The sequence below is a fragment of the Chlorocebus sabaeus genome, chromosome 13 (assembly GCF_047675955.1).
Source record: "Chlorocebus sabaeus isolate Y175 chromosome 13, mChlSab1.0.hap1, whole genome shotgun sequence".
NCBI lineage: Eukaryota > Metazoa > Chordata > Mammalia > Primates > Cercopithecidae > Chlorocebus > Chlorocebus sabaeus.
The window spans coordinates 57,927,197-57,948,997 of record NC_132916.1 but is presented as its reverse complement, the minus strand read 5'-3'; the positions used below and the strand labels follow the sequence as shown (position 1 = coordinate 57,948,997).

The 21,801-nt window shown below is 37.3% G+C and overlaps 1 protein-coding gene across 22 annotated transcripts in view; it reads right to left on the bottom strand.

The window, feature by feature from the left end:
- Window positions 1-6,036: 6,036 nt before the first annotated feature.
- Window positions 6,037-21,801, bottom strand: part of EYA4 (EYA transcriptional coactivator and phosphatase 4) — a 288,609-nt gene continuing 272,844 nt past the window's right edge. For 12 of the 22 annotated variants that reach the window (XM_038000864.2, XM_038000866.2, XM_038000867.2 and 9 more), the window contains 7 exons: window positions 21,707-21,765; window positions 21,448-21,608; window positions 19,043-19,157; window positions 14,983-15,104; window positions 13,566-13,682; window positions 13,040-13,140; window positions 6,037-9,413 (listed from right to left, as the gene is read on the bottom strand). In XM_038000864.2, coding sequence (XP_037856792.2) covers window positions 9,333-9,413; window positions 13,040-13,140; window positions 13,566-13,682; window positions 14,983-15,104; window positions 19,043-19,157; window positions 21,448-21,608; window positions 21,707-21,765 — 756 coding nt within the window. In that variant the 3' untranslated portion in view covers window positions 6,037-9,332. Of the gene's footprint in view, window positions 9,414-12,900; window positions 13,002-13,039; window positions 13,141-13,565; window positions 13,683-14,982; window positions 15,105-19,042; window positions 19,158-21,447; window positions 21,609-21,706; window positions 21,766-21,801 lie in introns of all 22 variants that reach the window. The other 10 variants (XM_038000873.2, XM_008006997.3, XM_008006992.3 and 7 more) reach the window with 2 other exon arrangements.

Sequence of the window (21,801 nt, the reverse complement as noted above, 5' to 3'; positions counted from 1 at the left end):
ATGTCAAAAAAAAAAAAAAAAAAAAAAAAAAAAAAAAAATTCATCCTCACTATAGAATTTCAGAAGAGGTAAACCTGGCTAAGTAGCTTTTCTCCACTTACCCTTTTGGAACTTGCTTCTGAACATCTTCCATTCAGATACTCCTAAAATCACGCTGACTCCTCAATGCTCCACCATGGTTTACTTTTCCTATACTAGGTGGCCCCAGAACCTTCTTAATTCTCCACTCTAATCAGAAGCCTGTCCAGTGCCCGTTTTGGAACCATGCTGTAGGTTAGGGAGCCTGTAAGTCTGTTGTACTAACAGCAGTTGATATGCATGCTGAAAGGTGTTTTGAAAGGGAGGAATCTGCAAAATGTATCTTAACTTAAATGCAAACTAATTGAGCAGCTTTAATTGAATAGTTATCTCTTGGACCTTCATATAGGACTGGATATAATTCCAATCAACAAGTCAAATAATCAGCTTAGGGTCCTTTGACCGCTTATCTGCAAAGCTAAGATTCCTACAGCATAAGGGCCACTTCTCACATAGGCAACACAGGAATTACTTGGATGGCAATTATGTTCACAGAGAGAAAAAAGAGTGACAGTTAACTCCATTGCTTGCAATCTCACCTGCTCTTGATGGCACTTTCTCTCAGATCATACCCCTACAACTGCTAAACAACTCAACTGAAGTCAATGGACAGAAGATACAGTGCAATGAGCCTATTTTGCAGTCCAGATAATATCTGCCTAACGGACTAAGTTCCAACTCTGTCTGTGCTACCGACAGGTTATATAATCTTGGGAGGTCACTTAAACTATACAATTGAACTAAGAATACTGACTCTCGTGGGTGTTATAATTAAATGAGGTAGCATATGGTAAGGTAAACATTGATTAGTCTCTGCATTAGTTGATTAGTGTCTTCAAATGTTCGTTTCTTTGATTAGTCTCTTCAAACGTTAGTTTCCTTCCTCTTCTTTTCACTATGCTTGCTGAAGAGCCGGCTACAGAGCGAGTGACTGAATCAAAGTCTGGACACATCCTATATGCTCCCATTCCCCACCTTGCTACGATGGTAACAGCTGTCTGTGCCCAGAAGATGGTGCTAAGGTTGGATGAATAAAACAGTAATAGGCGCTTCAAGGATACAGAAGAAGGTACATAGATAAATATCCCCATTTTGCCTAGACAGAAACAAGAAAAATATTCTTTCTCTTTTTTAAAACCAATTATTGAGTCACACATGGCAACACTATGTATTGCCAAAAGTGGCCAGTTTGTGGTAGTAGGCTTTATTCAGAAAATCAGTGGGTGATGAAAATTTAGGAGATGCACTCATCATTTGTAAAACTGTAGATGAAAGTTTAAAAGATGATGTTATACCACTTTTTCTTCACTGCCCTCATCAGTGACTCCATCCCACCCTCCTGCTGTTCTCATAATTGATGTAGAAATAATTTCATGAGCCAAACAGGATGGTTTTATAGGTGTGTGTTTGGCATTAACTTTATTTCCTATTCACATACCAGATATTACTGCCTGCTCTTATGAAATAGTTTATTCCACCATAAATTTATGTTTTAATGATCACCACTTTTTTTTGGAATACATTAATCTGTCTAAAAATAGGTGACTAAATCATCTGTCATTCTGCTGTGAAACCCTTTAAAGTTTTCTTTGGGAAATAAATTAGAATGCCACATTGGTTTCCAAGCAGACATAAGCTGACGATGACTTTTTTGTACAACAGTTACTGATGAAAAGCTCACTGAGGTATTTGGATTTCTTCAGGGCTGTAAATCCAGGCATGTTACTATGTTATCTACTGGAAATTGGGGTAATGCAGGAGATGGGAAAGCATGGTGTGAAATCAACTGGTGACCCCAAATAATTTTCCATGGTGTTCATCAGACATGCACACTCTATATTACTGTCATCATTCCTAGCCTTTCCACTATGCTGTCTCAAGTTTGCACAAATTGTAAATGCTTTTAAATGATTAACTGGTGTGACATAATCGAATTACTTAGGGTTTTATTTACTGTGCTCCAAGTAATTCAATTATGACCTCGCATGGTGTTCAACAGACAATAATAAAGTTGCTACAAATCCAACTTTGCACTGGACAACTCCATTCGAGGATACCACCACCTCCAAATTAACAATTACAGAAACTGGTCTCAGTATCTTGCTCCAACAACAAGCATCACCCACCACAATAAAAACAGCAAGTAGAATCTTTTTACTTCTTTTGTGTTTCTGGTCTCAGCAAACTGCACTACAATCTACCAAACTGCCCAAGCCAGAAACCTCAAGCTCAGGCTGAATTCGCCTGAGGACATGAGGTGCAGGAGCAGACACTGCAAAGTCCGAAGGTACTCTTAATACCCTAATTTCTTTGAATCTATGCACTGTCTCATACTCACACCCATCACCTAATTCAGGAATCTCTCCAGGATCCTGCACCAGCCTCTTAGATCCCTCACTCTCCTCAGCCTGGCCAGAGTAACTGTTATAAAATATAAACTGGTACACACAAATCCTCTGCTAACAAACCTTTCATTCAGTACCTACTGATCCTGGGTAAAACTGAAATTGGTTGATGCTATATTAAAAATCCTCATGATGTGGTCCTTATTTTTTCTTACTGTTCCCTTTATTCACTCCATGCTCCAGAAACAAGACTAACTTGCAGTTCCCTGACTACACCATTCTACCCTTCTCCCTCTTACCTGCAGTCTCTTATATATTTTCCACTTTGCTTAGATGCTTCCAATCCAGTCCTGCAAATGCTCTGGCCTTCTCGGTTTTGTCCTTGGGACTTCAGCTTTGGACTCATTTTCTCCAAGAATCTTCCCTTTAAGGGCTGGTTAGGTTTCTCTGCAAATGACTCCCCATGCCCCTGTCCTTTTCCTCTGCTAACACCCTTCATTCGTTATCTTAAGAGTCACGCCCACTGAAAAGCTAAGAACCTTAAGGGTAAGGACGGCGATGAGTTTAGGGTCAGCACTACTCTGCTGTGGTTCCGTGGAGGCTGACTTACTTGGTGGTCTCTCTACCTTTTCTAATACACACTTTTTCAGTTCTGTGTATTTTCACTGAAAGGCTCACCAGAAAACTAAAATGGCAACGTCATAGCAGACATAAGGCACACAAATCTAAGATTTCATGACCACAAAGGACAATGCATTGTCCTTTAGCCATAGAGACACTGTCCCTGCAAACTGCAATCAAAAGGCATTTTGTTGCGAGGGAAAATAATCATCTGGCTTGTACAGAGTTATATGCATTGTTAGAGATTCTTTAGCATATTATGTTTGGAGGTTTTTCAAATTGTGTGCTAACACAGACCTGGAAGGTTCTGTGGATGAAGGAAAAGCTAAGCAGTAATGGCTACTATTTCCATTAAAAGTCAGAACTTGGGCACGATGAATATTTTCCCCTTAAGGCTCTGAGAGAGCATCTTTGTTGACTGCAGTATATCCCAAGAATTGACTCTGGTCCAGTCAAATGTAGACTGCTTTGTGCAGTGACCTGTGTATTAGAACACATGTATACTTTGCCAGAATTACATCCAATAACTTTTAAAGAACATACAAAACCATGCAGAGACGTTAAATAAGGGTTATCAGTCTGGGTGCAGTGGCTCACACCTATAATCTCAGCACTTTGAGAGGCTGAGGCAGGAGGACTGCTTGAGTCCAGGAGTTCCAGGTTACAGTGAGCTATGATGGCGCCACTGCACTCCAGCCTGGGCAACAAAGTAAGACCCTGGATCAAAAAATAAATGGTTATCTTTTGCTAACTAAATAAAATCTGACACTTTAAAACTTTTTTTTGTTTGTTTGTTTCAGGGACTCAGAATCATGAACCACACAGTTTGCAGACAGATCTGATTTTTACATGTTTTTGTGTGTGTGGCTTTAAGTAATTTCAGTCAACTAAGCCTACTAATATTGCATACTTTTTCTTTTATGAAAGGGAAAAAGGGAGTATAAAGCAGGCAATCACTGATTCATTGTAAACATTTTTTTATCCAGACGATCATTCTCAGGTCACATATAACCTTTTTTCCATGACATCTTTGCTTATGGCCATGCTTGATCTTTATTTTCATAAGTTATTAGGCCAGCAAATACTCTAGCTAAGGTATAAAAATTTACACAGGTCCAGTGTATGTTTTCTTCTCTCCTTTTCCCTTTCAAATATAGCTCGACCATTTTTTTCTTTTTTTGAGACAATCTTGCTCTGTCTCCCAGGCTACAGTGCAGCAGTGTGACCACAGCTAGCTGCAGCCTCCACCTCCCAGGCTCATGAGCTCCTCCTATCTTGGCACCATGAGTAGCTGGGACTACAGGCACACACTATCACATCTGACTATTAAAAAGAGAGAGAGGAGAGAGAGAGAGAGAGAGAGAGAGAGAGAGAGAGAGAGAGAGAGATCTATGTTGCCCAGGCTGGTCTTAAACTCCTGAACTCAAGTGGTCCTCCCACCGGCCTCCCAAAGTGCTGGGATTATAGGAATGAGCCATCACACATGGCTCTCTACCACTTTAAATCTCTTCAATTCTAGATCATGCTCATGTAAGTGTTTTCCTAAAGTTTATACATTGTAATGGATGAATCAACAACACAAAAATAAATGTGTATCATGTTGGATTAATCTAAGAACTAAGTATTTTTTATCAGTAAAGAAGGAAAATGCTAGAAGTGTTGGGGAAGCAGGTGCAATTTCAGAGAGGAGGACCTTTACAGCCAAGAAGTTGTTCTTTAGGAACTGAAGAAACATAGGGCATAGGTGATACAAAGATCGGGGTGAAACCCTCTTCAAGTAGAAGGAATGGTGAGTGCAAAGGGCCTGCAGCAGGTGGGTGGGTGCAGGCATGTGCCAAACACGGAGGTGGCTGTTTGGCAGTGAGTTGTGAGACAGAGGAAGGGAGAGCTCACCAGGGATGGTGCCTGTGGGCCTTACAGGCCGTTGTGAAGGTCATTGGTGTTTGTGCCAAGCGAGCTGGAAAGCCAGCTGCTGGAGGTTTCCAAGAAGAGGAGAGATATCCTCTGATGCACAGCATGGCTCTGGCTAGTGTGATGAGATATGGTGAAAGGGTGTGAGGGCCAGAGAAGGGAGACTAAGCCAGAGGCTGACGTACTTATCTAGGTGAGAAAGGATGCCGGTTCCAGCTGGGGTAGTAGTCGTGGGAGAGGTGAGAAGAGGCCGGTGCAGAAGCACAAGCTCAGATTTAGACATGGTGATTTGAGAGGTCCTTTCTTCCAAGCAGGTATATAAATAGGCAAACAAGATACAATTGTTTGGGGAGCTGGGATATGATATATATAATTTAGTCTTTCTCACAAATTCAATTTCAATGGCAACTGGATATAAGAGAAAACAAAGGAAGTTTACACATTAAATTTATTGTAAACATTTTCATTGTTTTCTTGAAAACCAGTATTGATTTTTGGATGGTGTAAGGCTTACTAGAATGTTGCCACATAACTCCACTTAAATATCATTAATTTGGAGGCTAACATTTTTAAAGGCTGTGAATGAGCAGAAATTGATCTGAAACTTGCGTTTGGTTTACACGTGAACAACAGATTCACAAATAAATAAATACTATACACCAGGCAATAAAGGAGCTATAAAATCTATTACAGAAAACTACCTTTTTTTCCTCTTGGAAGGTACTTATAAACTACGTCCCATATTCACCTAGAGGATACTTGCTTTAAATATTCTAATAGGTCTAAATATTTTAATTACTTTATCATTAGTGAATGGTGGCTACATTATGCATTATACTTATTTGAATGTAGCTATCTGTGTGTAAAAAATTCTGCAGCTGACAACTTTTCAGTAAAGCAGCCCACTTTTAGTCGTAATTAGTGATGTTTTACTGGGTTACATCTCATTTTGCTTTAACTGAAAATTATGCAACTTAGGCATAAAAAAGAAAAGTTACGAAGACCAGAAACCTAAATACAAATTTCACATGATTTAGAGCTAAGCTAAATAAACACACAAAAACTCTACAACATGGGAGGGTGAAGGAAATGAAAACAATTGCAAAGGTATTTATTGAGAAATAGTAAAGATATACATATTTTTACAAGCTTTTAATATTAATTTACATTTCTTTAAATTATGTAGGCCCCGATAATCTATACTTTACTAATACATAACAGAAACCCTTGACATTGTGAGATGTCCATAACGCTACCGTAGTTGGGAGTCAAAATGCAACTTTGGCTCATGATGCTTAAGTTTGTTTTCAAAAGAAATACTAAATGCCATATTCACTGAGAATGTAGGCTTGTCATAAACAAATGTGCTTTAAAAAACAACTTCATACAGGAGCATGCTGTTGACACTATTCTGAATCTTAGCTCATCGCAGACTAAGGAGAAAACATTTTTAGAGACAGTTATTACCTACTTGTTGTGTGCAAACTGTATGATTCTAAAATATGTTTTTGCCTCTGAATTTGATTTACAAAATTTTGCAGGGGCATAGTGTTCTAATTGTATGCTATAATACTGTAGCCAGGCCACCTATTTTGTTACTGAAATTACGTGGTCTTGATATTTTTAAGGTGCAACACAAGATGGTTATCTTTTGTAGTAATATACCAAGCTGTATACATAAGAGCCGAAAACCCACTTTAGTTACAGAACATTTTTCAAACTGGTTTACAATAAGGCACAATAGTCCATATGTCAATAGGAGGTGGGAATTGCCAAGGGGTTCGTTTTGTGTTTGTTAGTTCAGTTTTCGTTTTTCAGATTAGAAAGGAGGAGGATTTTCTGTTCCTAAGGTGGGAAGGGAAGGGTTCTACTTTGTGCATGCTCAACGTCCCATGGCCAAGCTGTGATGCTGGCTTGTGGGTCTGCACCATTGTTGTGCCAGACAAGCTGTTCTCCGTCAACCTAGCATTTAGGTTTTATGCCGGCAGCCTCTTCTGAACACAGAATCAGAAAAAGAGATGTGTGTGAGAAACTGCACAGGGTGATGCAACCAGCCAGCTTCTCTTTGCCCTTCCAAGGGGTGTTTCTTTCTGCACCTGCAGACTTAGCAGCATAAAAAGCCTTGCTTGTTTGATATGAAAAGACTTACAAATTTATACCTAATGTCACAATTCTATCATTTAATGAAACCAGCTATACAGTAAAGATAATTTGTTTTTATTCACAGTAATAAATACTTAAGGTTTTAGTGCACAACATAATTAAGTACTGATAATCAAGGCAACACTTAAATTTTTTTAACTGCTATTTTCAATCTAAAGGCCAACAGAAGTATAAGATTTACTATCATTATTTTTATATTATTAAACGTATTCCAACTTTAATTTGCCTGGAATAGTACTTGGGGCAGAGGCAGCCAAAAACTACAAAATTTAAAGGGTAAGTTTAAGGTTTAGATGATGAAATCACAATCTTTTACAAAATTCGGATCTCAATATCTTTCTGCCCAGTATAAACATGGCCTTAGCATTCAGTAAAGAAATACAGGTTTGTAGCCCAAAGAAATGAAATCTATTTCCACAGTGAATGTTGTAATCTGTGAGCAAAATGTAGACTTTATTGAAGCCACAGAGGCCTCAGTTGATGAACTCATGAACCAGCCTCTGGCTAGGGGCACTGACTAGTAGCCTGACTCTAGCATCCACATTATGACATTTTAAACACAGAACTGCAGGTGCAGACACCATAAAAATACTCTAGTTCTTAAAGTCTTAAATTTCCACAAGGGAAATCATGTCACAGGAAGTAAGAGGAGAACCTGTATCGTGTTCCCAACATGGGCTACACACAGGGGAAAAAACCATGCAAACACAACGATGACGGGCTCTTCTTGTAATGAATGCCATCCATTGCACAGTAACAATACAGGCAGAAACTAACATATGCAAGTCTGTCATGAGGAGAACCTACACTGATGTATTCAGATGGAGAACCAGGTACTATTTTACTATTGTCATTTCAGTAACGCTGCCAAGATCCAACTCACTTGCTGATTTAATTTATGATGATATTCTAGGTAACATTTTCATAAACTCATTGCTTTCATCAGACACCATCTGGGAGATCTGCCTTCCATTACTGATGATATTATCATTTTTGCAATGGCACTGGGAATAAACACACTTAGCTTTATTTTAAGCCATGCCCACTCAATGTGAATTTTACACCATGTCCATGGCATATTCTAAAAAAGTTAATGTGATAATTGCTCATGATTTGCATGATAATGTCCTCCTCTATGCAACTTACACATATCAAAAGTCTCAACCTCAAAACTGTGCAGGTTGTCATGAATATGGCTCTTAGTTTTCTCCAGTAAAACTGTAGAAGGGGCACTTGAGACTTCTACATACATTTCACTTTCTAAGTCAAGGTCCCACAGTCTTTCCCAAACTTTCTGCTTATGGTTGGATGCGCAAATAGTTGCCTCATACAATTATTGGAATTATTAAGAACCCAAATACAACACAAGCTTTCCTTTATTGTTGTTGTTTTCTTATTGCAACAAATACTCAGTTTCTTGCTGATGCGGTAATTAAGCTTTGAGAGCTTGACTTTTAAATTTGGTCATGTTAAGAATCATCACAAAGGATTTTTTTTCATTATCTACAGAGATTTCAACCAAAGTTACATTGTAACACACAAATGCTGTCTTGTCTTTAAGGCACAACACATCAGTATGAACATTCTGTTTGCCAAACTTAAAAAAGAGACAATATTATATTCCCATTTCCCCTCCCACTCCCCTCCCAGACAAATGAAAGAAAAATTGCATCCACTTTGAAAGTCAGCTGCTAATAAAGTCACAGTAAATTATTTTCATCAATAATTTACACAAATTACAGGTCTAAATAGGACTGTCCTTATATAGTCTGAGTGCATTCCAATTCAGATTTTCTGGGCTAGGTAGGCTAAAGTCAGATTCAAACCTCAGGGCTGAGAAGATCTCCCAATTTGAGGAATGTTGTTGACCACCTTGTCAGACGGAGCATGTGTGTTGCTGCTTTGCCAGGGTAAGAGTTCTTTGCTAAAGCTGCTCATTCCAGTTTGGACTCATTTGGTGTGTACCAGCAACCTCCACAGATTTTTTAAAAACCCATTAAAGTGTTGTAAATATAAGACCATAGAGTTTCTTTTCTGTAGCACTAAAGTTTAACTCCATTCAGCAATCTGAATTCTTCATTCTGGAATTTTTATTCCAAATATGATTTCATCCATTAAGACAATTTATATGTGTAGAGCCAGAGGCATTGAATCACACATAAAAATTCAGTGTACTTGAAATATAAAAAACGGATCTCCGGCTAGAGAACACAGTTACAAATACTCTAATTCCAGTGCTTGGTGGAGAGCCAGGAGGTCTGAGTGACTGGATATCCTCCAGAAGGGCATGTTGTGCTGCATGGTTAGGAGAAGGAGGGGTGGGAGAGAGAAGGGGAAGGAATGAGGCATGGAGAGAGATCACAACCATTGTCTCAATTAAGCAGCAGCACACACAGGGCTGTGTGGCCCACCCACGTTCAGGGGAGGGAGTCTAAAGGCGGGATGATCATACGTGAAGGCTTGGCAGCACCAATATGGCATTGTCAAAGTAACAGAGAAATAGATCTGAACTGGATTTTAATGAGAATAATAGCAAATATTAACATTGCTTAGATAGTTTAACATTTATTCTGGAAGTATCACTACCAACATCGACATCTGGGAAAACAAGTGGGTATCACAATCCTACCTGGCTGATGGAAAGCAAGTTTGAATCAGTGCATCTCTCCTACAGGCCTCTCTCTCAGTCAAAAATAAAATAAAACAAAATGATAAGCTTCTTAATTTTGTTAATCTAGGAAGAAAAGAGGGCGAATTCCTTTCTGTATAAAAATAATTTGAAGCAGGACTATATAAAGTAGAAAAAATGTGGGGATTATAACTTTCTTACTTGTCTGGGACAACCGATAACTTAAGCCAGTCGAGTCGACCTGGTTTATTTCACTGGCGTAGAATTGACAGAAAGTATCTAGCATACATTTTCAATGGGGAAGATATCATCCCCAAGGGGACAAAAATGAGTTCTTGTGGGGCAGAAAATCTTAGACATTACAATGGTTTGTGCCCTCCAAAGATATACTATAATAGTATACAGTACATATGTGGCATTAAAATTTCATGAAAGTGAGTAATTAGAAAAAAATTGTCTAAAGAGTCCCCACTGGCGATGATAACGAAAAAGAAAAAACACTGCACTACAGGAACTGACAAAACAAAAGCATGATTTGTAAGTTTGGGCTGATGACAACTTCTAGAATATGCACATATAAAATATTCATGTATATAAGGGAAATCAATATACAGATATAAAACATGCAAATGATATTTTATGTAAGAACTAAGTAGCATAATAATCCTTAATGCTATATAATTCCTTGCTGCACACTACAGTAACCACCAGCCACATTTGGCTGTGGAGCACTTGAAATGTGGTTAGTACAGTTTAAAATACATAATGCATTTCAAAGACTTAGAACAAAACAAACAAACAAAGAGAAGGTAAACATGACTTCAACAATTTTTACATTAATTAGATATCAAGACAATTATTTTGGATATACTGGGTTGACATGTTATTAAAATTAATTCTACCTGTTTCTCTTTAATTTTTTAAAATGTGGCTTCTAGAAAATTTCAAACTACATATACAGCTTGTATTAATATTATATGTTTCTGCAGAAGAGCGCAGACATTCCTATTCCTACACTTTGATATTTCTTCTTAAATTTCTCAAACAAAGTATGTCTAGGTCAAATTAAGGCACAGAAATTCACATAGAAGTAACTTTGTTTTCATTCAGCTCAGATCTATTTGTAACAACAAAACAGTACTTAACATTTCTGCACATGCGATTACTGCTACATCCAAAGAAAAGCATGCATTCTGGGTACTAGAGAAACCAACCACCTCTGCTTTAAAATAGAATAATAAGCCTTCACCATCACCAAAACTGTACGTACATCAACAACCATTTGGAAATAGCATTCTATCTGATATTCTTTTCCATTCAGGGTCATGCCTTTCCCTCCTGAAGTTTTAGGTATAAAGAAGATGGTATAACAACTAGGGAAACCAAATCTAAACATTAATGCTGTGGAAAACAGGTCGACTGGGTTAAGTTTTAATTGTCAAAAGCATACAGTGTTACTGGTTTGGAAAATTGAATTATATTAGTCCTTACCTACATATACGTGAATTTAATTTGTATAGGCTAAAAGACACGTACATTGAGCAGGAGTGGGGCTGTATTACTAATCACTGGCTGCTCTTTGTTGTGTATAACTATGGTGTCAATAAGAAACATCACAACATGGACTGAGGACATTGACAAACTCCAGAAGATATTTCAGTTGAGTGTGACTGGAAGCATTTCAAGTAGTAGTCAGCAATGAAAGCTGTATTTCTTGAGGCTGCAGCCCTGACTTCATACAGGACGTGCTTGGGGCCAGTGTGCTGTCTTGGGTCATTGACACTGCTAATGAAGGCTGAGGTGTTCCGTGGGAGGCAGAGCCTGAACTCACTCTCTTAAATGTAATCGAAAAGCATGGAGATTTTCAAGTATGGCTGCCAATACTGTCACCAAACCTTCTAAAGTGGAAGTGCTTTCCTTTTCTTCATTTTGCTTGATTTAAATTGACCAGAAAAATACATCAATTCCTTTCTCTTTCTCTTATAGCCATAAACTTTTCTACAAAACTGTCTGACTGCTTTTTGAAAACAGGTAAACACTCCAGCACATGCAAGCAGCGAAGCCTTTATTAGATGATGATTTAAAATCTCCTTAGGGTGATACAGAAAACATTCTTTCTATGTAAAACAGTATAAGCTGGTATATCATTGTTTAGAAATACTAATTCATCATTTGGCTTTGTTTTGTAAATTCTATCACTTTTATCTTGGCTAGATGGTATTTTTCTATCATTCAGTGAAGGCAGCAGTAGACCTTAGGGTAGAGTTGACCAACAGTCTGGTGTTGGGGGCCAATCCTGATATCACTCTTCTTTTGATGTTGAACCAACCATTTAACGTTTTTTAATTGCCTTGGTTTCTTCTTCAGAAATATGGGACAGATGAAAAGGCTTATTAAAATACTGAGGGCCTATGGGATTTTCTGAATGTGTTCAAAGCCTTGCTTGGCTTCAGTCAAGTACCACTGGCTCACTAGAACAGATGAAACTCTTCCAGGAGATGTGAAGCACATTACGGCTAAGACAAGTTGGTACAAAAGGATCTGAGCAATACATCCCCATTTCGGTAGCGCTTATTAAAATCTCTTGTAGTAGTTTTTCTTCAGCTATTAAATCTGTCCTCAGCATTCCTTATCATAGAGCATGCCTACTTCCAGGCACTCACGAGGACCATATGGCATGCAGGTCTCATGAACTACTCACATGACTTTTGTATGGAGCTCCTTAATCTTTATCTTGCTATATTTCATGTGCTTAACAATAGTTATTCTCCCCCCATCTTTCTTGCAGATCCCCTGGCTCATTTATATCTGTGCACATTGTATGTGTTTTAACATATACAGATGCATCTATGTAAGCATGTATACATATGCCCACACAAATATATATATTACTATATATATTTACTCTGTGTACATACATTCAAACATATAAATATAACTTACTTTCCCTGCATTTCCTATCAAATTTCAGGCAAAAAATGCTAAACTCCAAATGGTTTATTTGAATGTAAGTATTGACCCTCTCATGCTCTTATGGTTTTGCATCTATAAATTTAAATCATTTGTCAAGCTGCCATTGGGCCAAACTACGGAAATGCAAACAAAAAGGCTTGCATTAGAAGTATCACACCAACATTGTTTGAGACAGGTTACCTTTTTTGCTGCCTGTTCTTCTTCTACACCATCCCCAATTACAACATACACTACTTTTCTGCCAAACCTTTGCATTATTCGTTCAAAGCAACTTTCTTTTCCTGGAAGATAAACGAGATAAAGTTCAGAGTGAAGTTACCTGGTTAGCGGCATGCTCCTCATCTCGGCCATCTCCAATCACAACATAAGTTATGTTAGTGCCAAATCTGGACACTATACGCTCAAAACAGCTTTCCTTGCCTGAAAAACAATGCACTGCTTATTCTTCCAGCCACTGCATTCATTAACCTAAAGATTCATAAAGTGTTAAGTTAATGCCTCTTGAACATCACTTAAACTGGCTCACAACCTCTGGGTTTATGCAATCAACACATATTTGAATAACGTTAAGGCATTACTTAGGACAGATGATTAAACCAATGTGTTTCACACTCCAAAAATATCAGTAGGGTTAAGCATTTGACCTAGAGAAAATATTAGTATGTTTTTCTCCACCAACAGAGTATTGGGGAAACTTTACAGGCAACTATAAGTTTTAACAACCTTTGTTTGTTTAATTCTGTAAATCAATTTTAGGTAGCATAGATAAGTCAGCTAAATGTGTTCTAGAGAAAAACTGAAGGTTTACTGCTAAGAAAAGAGGAAATACTAAGAAGTGAATTTACCTTGATAAACAACTCCTTTCTTCAAGTGGATGACAGTTAGCCTGCTCAAATAACTTCTACTAAGGGTGCAGTCTGACTGGGCCACAGTACTGACAACACTGGTGTCCTCTGATTGCACTACGGGAACATCACCATGGAATTTCTACATATTCTTTGTTTTTAAAACATTGGCATTATTCTCTAAATTTCACTCCAGAATGTTCATGCAGCCATGGCTACTTCTGCCTTTTTTCTTAATCTGATGGTTCAGAACTCCAAAAAACACTAGCTTACAGGAAAAAATAAAAATGATTTTTTTTTTTCAGATTAAAGAATATAAGGAACTATTTGGCCAACAGAAAGAATATGTCTTTACTGAAATAAATGTTTATTCTGCTATAAAATCATCAAAAAGCAAAATTGTCTTCTTTCTATTAGTCCTGCTGACATAAATACACACATTTAGATTAAAAATGTATGGTACTGATATCCAGGCTCTGAACTGCAGTGCTTATGACAATGTGAAATTTACTCTACGGAAGCTTGGCTCTCCTTAACTGTACTCTTGAAACAGCTGCAACTGGAGGCTCCTTTTGCCAGGGCCAACATCAGACCTCCTCAAAGCCCAGGGCAGGTTATTTTTGGTGGGGGATTTTAGGATTTTGAACTTCTCTTGTCAATGTGCCAGAGCCTAAGTTTGTTGCCCTTCAAGGCATATTACACAACCCATTTATTTTCCCAAGTATTTCCTTGACAGACAATGGAATACATCAGTTTTCTTTGAAGTCTTTCAATACAGCAGAAGTTGATGAAGTTTTACTTTTGAATGTTCATTAGAAGTTGGAGTCTGTGAGAAATGCACTTAAAAATCAAAGATGGCTCCACAAACAGATATTATCTAAACAAACAAGGTTGTGGCTCTTTGATTGCTACTGCACATTTTTGGAAATGTAGATTTCCAGTCACTCATGTGTTATAAATATTCCTATTATGTTTTCTGATTCATAAAATTCTTTTAAATTTTTTCTGTAATTAAAGGCACTAGTTCAATCCATCAAAGAATCCCCTGCAAAGCCAAAATAGTATTTTTATCTTGGATCTAGATTACTGCATATGCAAGGATGCAACATTATACTCTATACTAATTAAACTATTAAACACTATGGCTAGAGATATTACATATTATTTAGCTAACATGTGTTGTAATATTCTGTGAAATACAAGAATGAAATATCTATACTCAGATACTGAGTTCTTAATGTCACTAGACAACAGTTCTCAAAATATTCATACATGTACAATGAGTTGCAGGGACTTTGTAATTTGAACTTTACCCAAATTTGTTTCATATACTAAGTGAAATTGCTGAAAAAGGGAACCATGCAGAGACACACAGATGTGGACACATTCCATACAGAGTTCAAAATAATTTCCTTACCTATTTTAGTTGCACTGTAAATATTCTCAATGGGGAAAGCACCTCCTAAACTATAGAGTAGAACCTTCGCAAGTGCTGGGATCAGCTGGGTTGTCGTTACCAAGACATTTACGCAGTTACTCCTAAAATAGGGAGGAAATATACACATTTGTTTTCTATTACTAAATAACTTCTAATAGATTTAAAATTGTCACTGTGGTCTCTAAATTCCTTAATTAATGGTCCCTTTCAGTATTCATTAGCTATTGCCTATCAGCAGACAGACACTCCTCAAATAATGGCAGATTATTAAGAAGAATACACAAACCCACGACTATACTGTGATGCTTAAAGTTCTACAAAATATTTTGTCAAAACAATATGCTATTAAAAGTCATACGTAGGTAAGTGTTACAGAATGAAAACATGGTAGAATGAAATAAAGCTCAGGCTTTTTAAGTTTAGAGATGTGGTTTTGATATGAACTTTCATGACTTGCACTGTGTGATATTCAGAGTTACATTTCTTTTTAAATTATAAACACTGTATATACTTGTAACAGAAAAATTTGTGAAAGACAAATAGAAAGAAGAAAACAAAAAGCATTAATTATTATGTAACCATCCAGAGATAACTGCTCTCTCCATTTCATGCATTTACTTTCAGTGTTTCTGTTCACATATAGATTTTGTTTTCCCATTGGGAACATTCTATATATTCAATTTTGTATTCTACTTTATGTATTTATATCATGAGCCTATTTGTTTATATCTATTAACTATTACTTCCCCCCTCCCAACAAAACAATGTATAAAAACTACTCTACCATGTAGATGCACCAGCATTTCTTAAAGTTAAATTCAGTTGCTTAAGTGGCTTTTGATTTCTAAATATTATAAGTAATGCTACCTAAATATATTCTTACATCTTTGATTATTCTTAGACTATATTCGTAGAATAATTAGGGTCAGAGGGTAAGTTAATTTTGCTAGGGGTTCTAATACATAATTCAGCAAAGCATCTGTTTTTCTGACATTCCAGGCATTTTGTGAAAACTATTGGGTTGGTGCAAAAGCAATTTTGTTTTTTGCCATTAAAAGAAATGGCAAAACTGCAACTATATCAATATGGTAATACATGTGGATAACTCAGCAAATTCCATAACGACTATTCAATGTATGTTGATTTTTCTCCTCCCTTCCTTGTTATATCTTTATTTATTTCTGGAATATCACATATTCCTTTAGTTGCCTTAAAGCCATCTGTTTAATAATTAATCTGTATATATTATATAGTATATATAATCTAATAATGTAATAATCTTTTTTAACTTATAGAGAAGACATCTTTTAGAAATAATGAAAGTTATCAACCTCCTTCTCAGAGAAATGCACACTCCACAACATTTTACACATCATGTCAGTGCTCAGGGGTCCTCACACTCCAGTGTCCTTGACATTTGGTCTCTCTTGTCAACAATTACAGGGGACATGAGATAGCAAGTCCATTTCAAATGGCCTTAACTGTTAGACATTTCTTCCTTATATAAAGCCAGAATCTCCCTTGCAGGATTCCTACTCATTGGTCCCAGTTCTTTCCTTTCCAGACACAGGGAGAAATCTAATTGATTTTCAGCCTAATATCTGAAACAGTTGAAATTGGTAATCTTGTTCCACACATGACTCTTCTGACTAAGCTCTCTGGCTCCTCCTTCCATCTGTTTCTTTTATGTGGTTCCCACAGCCCAAACCCCTGTGACTACCATACTTGACACAGGCTGCTTCAACCCTGTCACAGCCCCCACTGGAATATGGTGCCTAGAACCGACAAACGAAGCTGCCATGGCTTCCCCAATCAGACACAGGAAGCTACTTCCCCTCCGCTCTCCATTTGGACTTTCTGCTATCCATGCAGCTCCGCCCGTGCCACGGGTCAGAAGCTGTGCAGGATGTGACAACTATTCATTTACTTCCATGTTCTTAATATTAACTTTTTTTTTTTTTTTCTGCCCTGTCAGGCTTTTCTTCATTCTGATTCAATTAGTCCAAATAAATCTTTCTCTGAACGCTGTGTTCCCCATACATTTATTAAGCATGCTTTTTTTCTTCTTTTTTTAAAACTAGCAATTTGTCATCTTATTCATTCGTCTTTTCTTTTTTAACTTCTATTTTAAGTTCAGGGGTACAAGGGCAGGTTGGTTATACAGGTTAACTTGTGTCATGCGGACTTGTTGTACAGATTATTTCATCATCCAGGTATTAGCCTAATACCCATTTTTTTTTCCTGATCCTCTCCCTCCTTCCATTTTCCATCCTCTGAAAGGCCGCTGTGTGTGTTGTTCCCCTCTATGTGTCCACATGGTCTCATCATTTAGCTCTCACTTATAAGTGAGAACATGCGGCATTTGGTGGGAGTGTGAATTAGTTCAGCCATTGTGGAAGGCAATGTGGTGATTCCTCAAAGACCTAAAGACAAAACTACTATTTAACCCAGCAATCCCAGTACTGGGTATATACCCAAAGGAATATAAATCATTTTATTTATAAAGACACATGCACACACATGTTCACCGCAGCACTATTCACAATAGCAAAGACATGGAATCAACCTAAATGCCCATCAATGATAGCCTGGATAAAGGAAATGTGGTACATATACACCACGGAATACTATACAGCCATAAAGAAGAATGAGATCATGTCCTTTGCCAGGACATGGATGGAGTTGGAGGCCATTATCCTTAACAAACTAACACAGGAACAGAAAAACAAATACTGCATGTTCTCATTAATCTTTTCTTTTCTTTATTTGAGGCAGAATCTTGTTCTGTCTCCAGGCTGGAGTACAGTGGCATGATCTTGGCTTACTGCAACCTCCGCCTCCCAGGTTCAAGCGAGTCTCCTGCCTCAGCCTCCTGAGTAGCTGGGACTACAGGTGTGTGCCACCATGCCGAGCTAATTTTTTTTTTTTTTTTTTTTTTTTTTAGTAGAGACAGAGTTTCACCATGTTGGCTAAGATGATCTCGATCTCCTGACCTCGTGATCTGCCCACCTCGGCCTCCCAAAGTGCACACAGGCGTAAGCCACCGTGCCTGGCCCATTAATCTTTTCTTAATGGAAATGCTGACAGATTCTTTTTTTAGCTTTTATTTTAGGTTCAGGGATACAGGTGCATGTTTGCTATATAGGTAAACTTACCTCACAGGGGTTTGCTATATAGATTATTTCATCACTCAGGTACTAAGTCTAGTACCTAACAGTTACTCTTTCTGATCCTTTCCCTCCTCCTACCCTTCACCCTTAAGTAGGCCCCAGTGTCTGTTGTTTCCCTATATGTGTCCATGAGTTCTCATCATTTAGCTCCCACTTATTAAGCATGCTTTTATTTATTCACCTAACTCAGATACAAAATCACGGAAGCAGACAGTACAGAGATTCAACTCTACCTTACCAGCTATCATGTTCCAGACTTACATCACTTTATGAATTAGCATATATGGCACCTGGTTGTACAACTGGTTACAAATCGATTTAATTCTGCTCTCTATATTGACACAAGTCAGAATCTCACTGTTTAGTTCAAACAACAAAATGGTTAGAATTTTTTCAAGAGCTTTCTCTTGCTTTTCTGATGTGCTCACATTATGTGTATTATCCATTATGGCCTAACACCTAAAACATGCATTTTTTGTGTAAACAGTACTGTTTTATATTTGCCATCACCCCCTTGTACTTTGCCACCTACTGAGTTCTGTTTCTTTTTTCATTAGAAGTCATGTAACCATTCTGTGGGGATTATCAGTTGCTATGAGAAGAGATGGGTGGTGAGATAGGGTCTCCTATTTATCCTGAGAAGTAGCAACCTTCTCTCATCCCAAAACACACACTCTCTCTCTCTCTCTCTCCCCCGCCCCCCGCTCTCTCATGCACATGCACTGAAACTGAAAAATCACTGAACTCAGAATTGGTAGGTACTTTAAAGTCTAAAACAGTCTAGGAATTAAAACATTTTTTATCTATGTTGTACAATCAGAACTAAATCTTCAAAACGATAAACATAGAAAGGTAACAATTCCACTTACCTAGTGCTAATAATTGATAAAGACTTAAGTGCATTTGTTAGCCAGGAATCTGTCAGACCTTCAATCTCTGCCCTTAACTGTAGCCAGGCATCCCTCTTGGCAGGGCCAAGGAGTCCTGCAACACCAAAAAGCAAGGCAGAGTTGAGAGATGAATATTTTCTCAGAATATCTAGTTTAGATTCCCTTCTGTCTGGAGTAGATCATTTTTATTTCAGTATATATTAGAAATGCAGAGAGATACAGATTTATGTCCATATTGATCCTTCATTTCTGAATTGATTATCTATTCATTCCTTCAATGAATATTTACTGAACTTCTAGGTCTCAGGTAGTGCCAATGAAAAGTGGCCCCAGTCTCTGCCCTCACTGATCCTAGAATCTGGTGCAGTGGATCTCACCTAAAGAGCTTTGAACATGCCTCTGCCTGGATCTCATTCCAAGGGACTGTGATATTTGAGGTCTGGAGGAATAGTTGGGTTCCACCAACCTAGGGACACAAACCCCAAATGCTTTGACTGTCTGGAAAACATTTAGCGTCTTAATAATCACAATCATTCCCACTTTCAAACAGTAACAATGGCATCATCATATGTACCTGTTAAAATGTGTCTAATACTACTGCTAATGCTACTATAAATACTTTGTACTGTAAGAAGAAATTAATTTTCTTTAAAATCATAAAGTGTAGGACAGTTATAGACAATAGTGAATTACAACATTGATGTTGTAAGAAAAAAGATAGATGTGCTAATTTTTTATTTTAAAAGATCCAGTTCTTGCTTTTATGATAAAACAAGATCATGTAAATCCATTAAAAAGGAAGGTTTCTTATTGAAATTGTGTTTTAGAATGTCAGGAGCACATATACACTCGTATGGTTTTTTTTTTCAATCAAAATTTATAGTTTCTAGCAAGTGTCATTTGTCCTCATTATAATAAAGAGATGCTCATGTATGACAGAAGACTCGCGGTTGTTTAAAGTTTCTAAGATACAAGATTATTTCTTAGTGTTCTTGTTAACTTAAAATAATTTTATTAATACACTGCAAGAAGGAAATTATGACATCTGAATGATAAAAATTAACTCAGGTTTCTCAAGGGGATATTTATTTTAAAGCTAAATGTATTATCTACCATTGATTTTTAACTAGAAAATCTACTTATTTGATTTTACAAAAGCATCATGTACAGAGCACTAGAGTGAGTCAGGAAATCAGGGTTTCTCCCCAGAACCCCATGCAAGTGAGTAGCTTGAAGGGTCAGTTTCTTATTTGGAAATTTATGTCTTCCATATCTAAGCTCCCTTTTGGGGAGCTTATTATCCTCTTTGGCTCTACATCTTTTGTTCTCTGGGAGTTACTACGTATCCACTGAGCATCTCTTATGTGTTTCACTGCTAGGCACTGGGGATACAAGGTGACCAGACACACAACCCCACCCTCATGATGTATATGGATAGATGTGATTATATACTATATATGAACATTTTATTTACTACATTGTATTCTATGACATATATGTGAATATATGTATATATAGTGTGCACAAGTATATTTAGTTGTATCATTCTGTTTTGGATTCCAGTTTATGTTCCTCAGTTATTCTTCCTTTTTAGAAAAAAAGAGAAGCATATAAAGAAACAAAATCCTGGGAGATTAATCTGATGTGACCTAATAGCAAATTTTAGGAATCTTGTTTACCTAAAATTGATTCTAATGAGATATCATCAAAGTTTATTTTATATATAAAAGCACATCCAGGATCACAGTTTTGATATCAAAGGTTTTGCTATCACCTGTAAAATATGCGAAGGGGCATAAAATGGTTTTGATATTACCTATAGATTATCTGAACTTTTAAAAACTATGATAGTCATACTTGACACTATGCATGAGAAAGATACACTGTCATAAAACATTATTTTTTTAAAAGATAAAATAAACCTGTTGAAAGTCTTTGAAATGACATGAGTAACTGTTTACATTTATTTTTGATGGGATTCCGGAAATATAATGCTTGCTAACAACCCTCCTTCAACGACTGAGGCTCTCTTCTTGAGAAAGGTCTTCTTCCCGCTGCCTCGGTCAGCTCCTCTGTCTGGTTTTCACTGATAATGCACCAAGCACCAGCTGATAAAGGGTAAACTAAATGCCCTGCTATAAATCTTGACCAAACATCTGGGCACAAGGTTACACAAAGAATTCCCGATTCATGTGACAGTGGTGCATGTGTTATTTTGTAGTAAAACTTTTTCCCACCAATTCTAAGGAACTTCTGGCTCAATGTGGTTTAATATGAGCTTTTGTTTGTTTCTTTTACAGCAGAATCGTCTTTAACATGAAACTACAGTTTGAATTCTACCTATACCCCGAGTGCCTTTGTTAGATTTAAAAAGCCACACATACCTCCAACATTGTTCTTGTAGGTGTTATATAATTCTTTTACTCTTCTGTAACGAAAAGCCAACTTCCTCATCCAGTCAACCCCTCCTCTTACACCTGTTGGCAAACAAAGGTTTGCACTACTTGCAGCTGCATGGAAGCCATCAGTTGCAAAACTGTAGGTACTGTAACACCCAAAATACATTAAAAAGAAATAATTACATGTGCAAAACTCCATAGCCGAATTTCTGTAGGAAACAGCATACTGAAAGGCATAGCTTACCTTAAATCCTGCCCGTTATCATCAGAGGAAACATCATCTATATGAACTTGATCACATTCCTGTTAAAAACATTGGAAAAGTTATTTGTTTTCTAA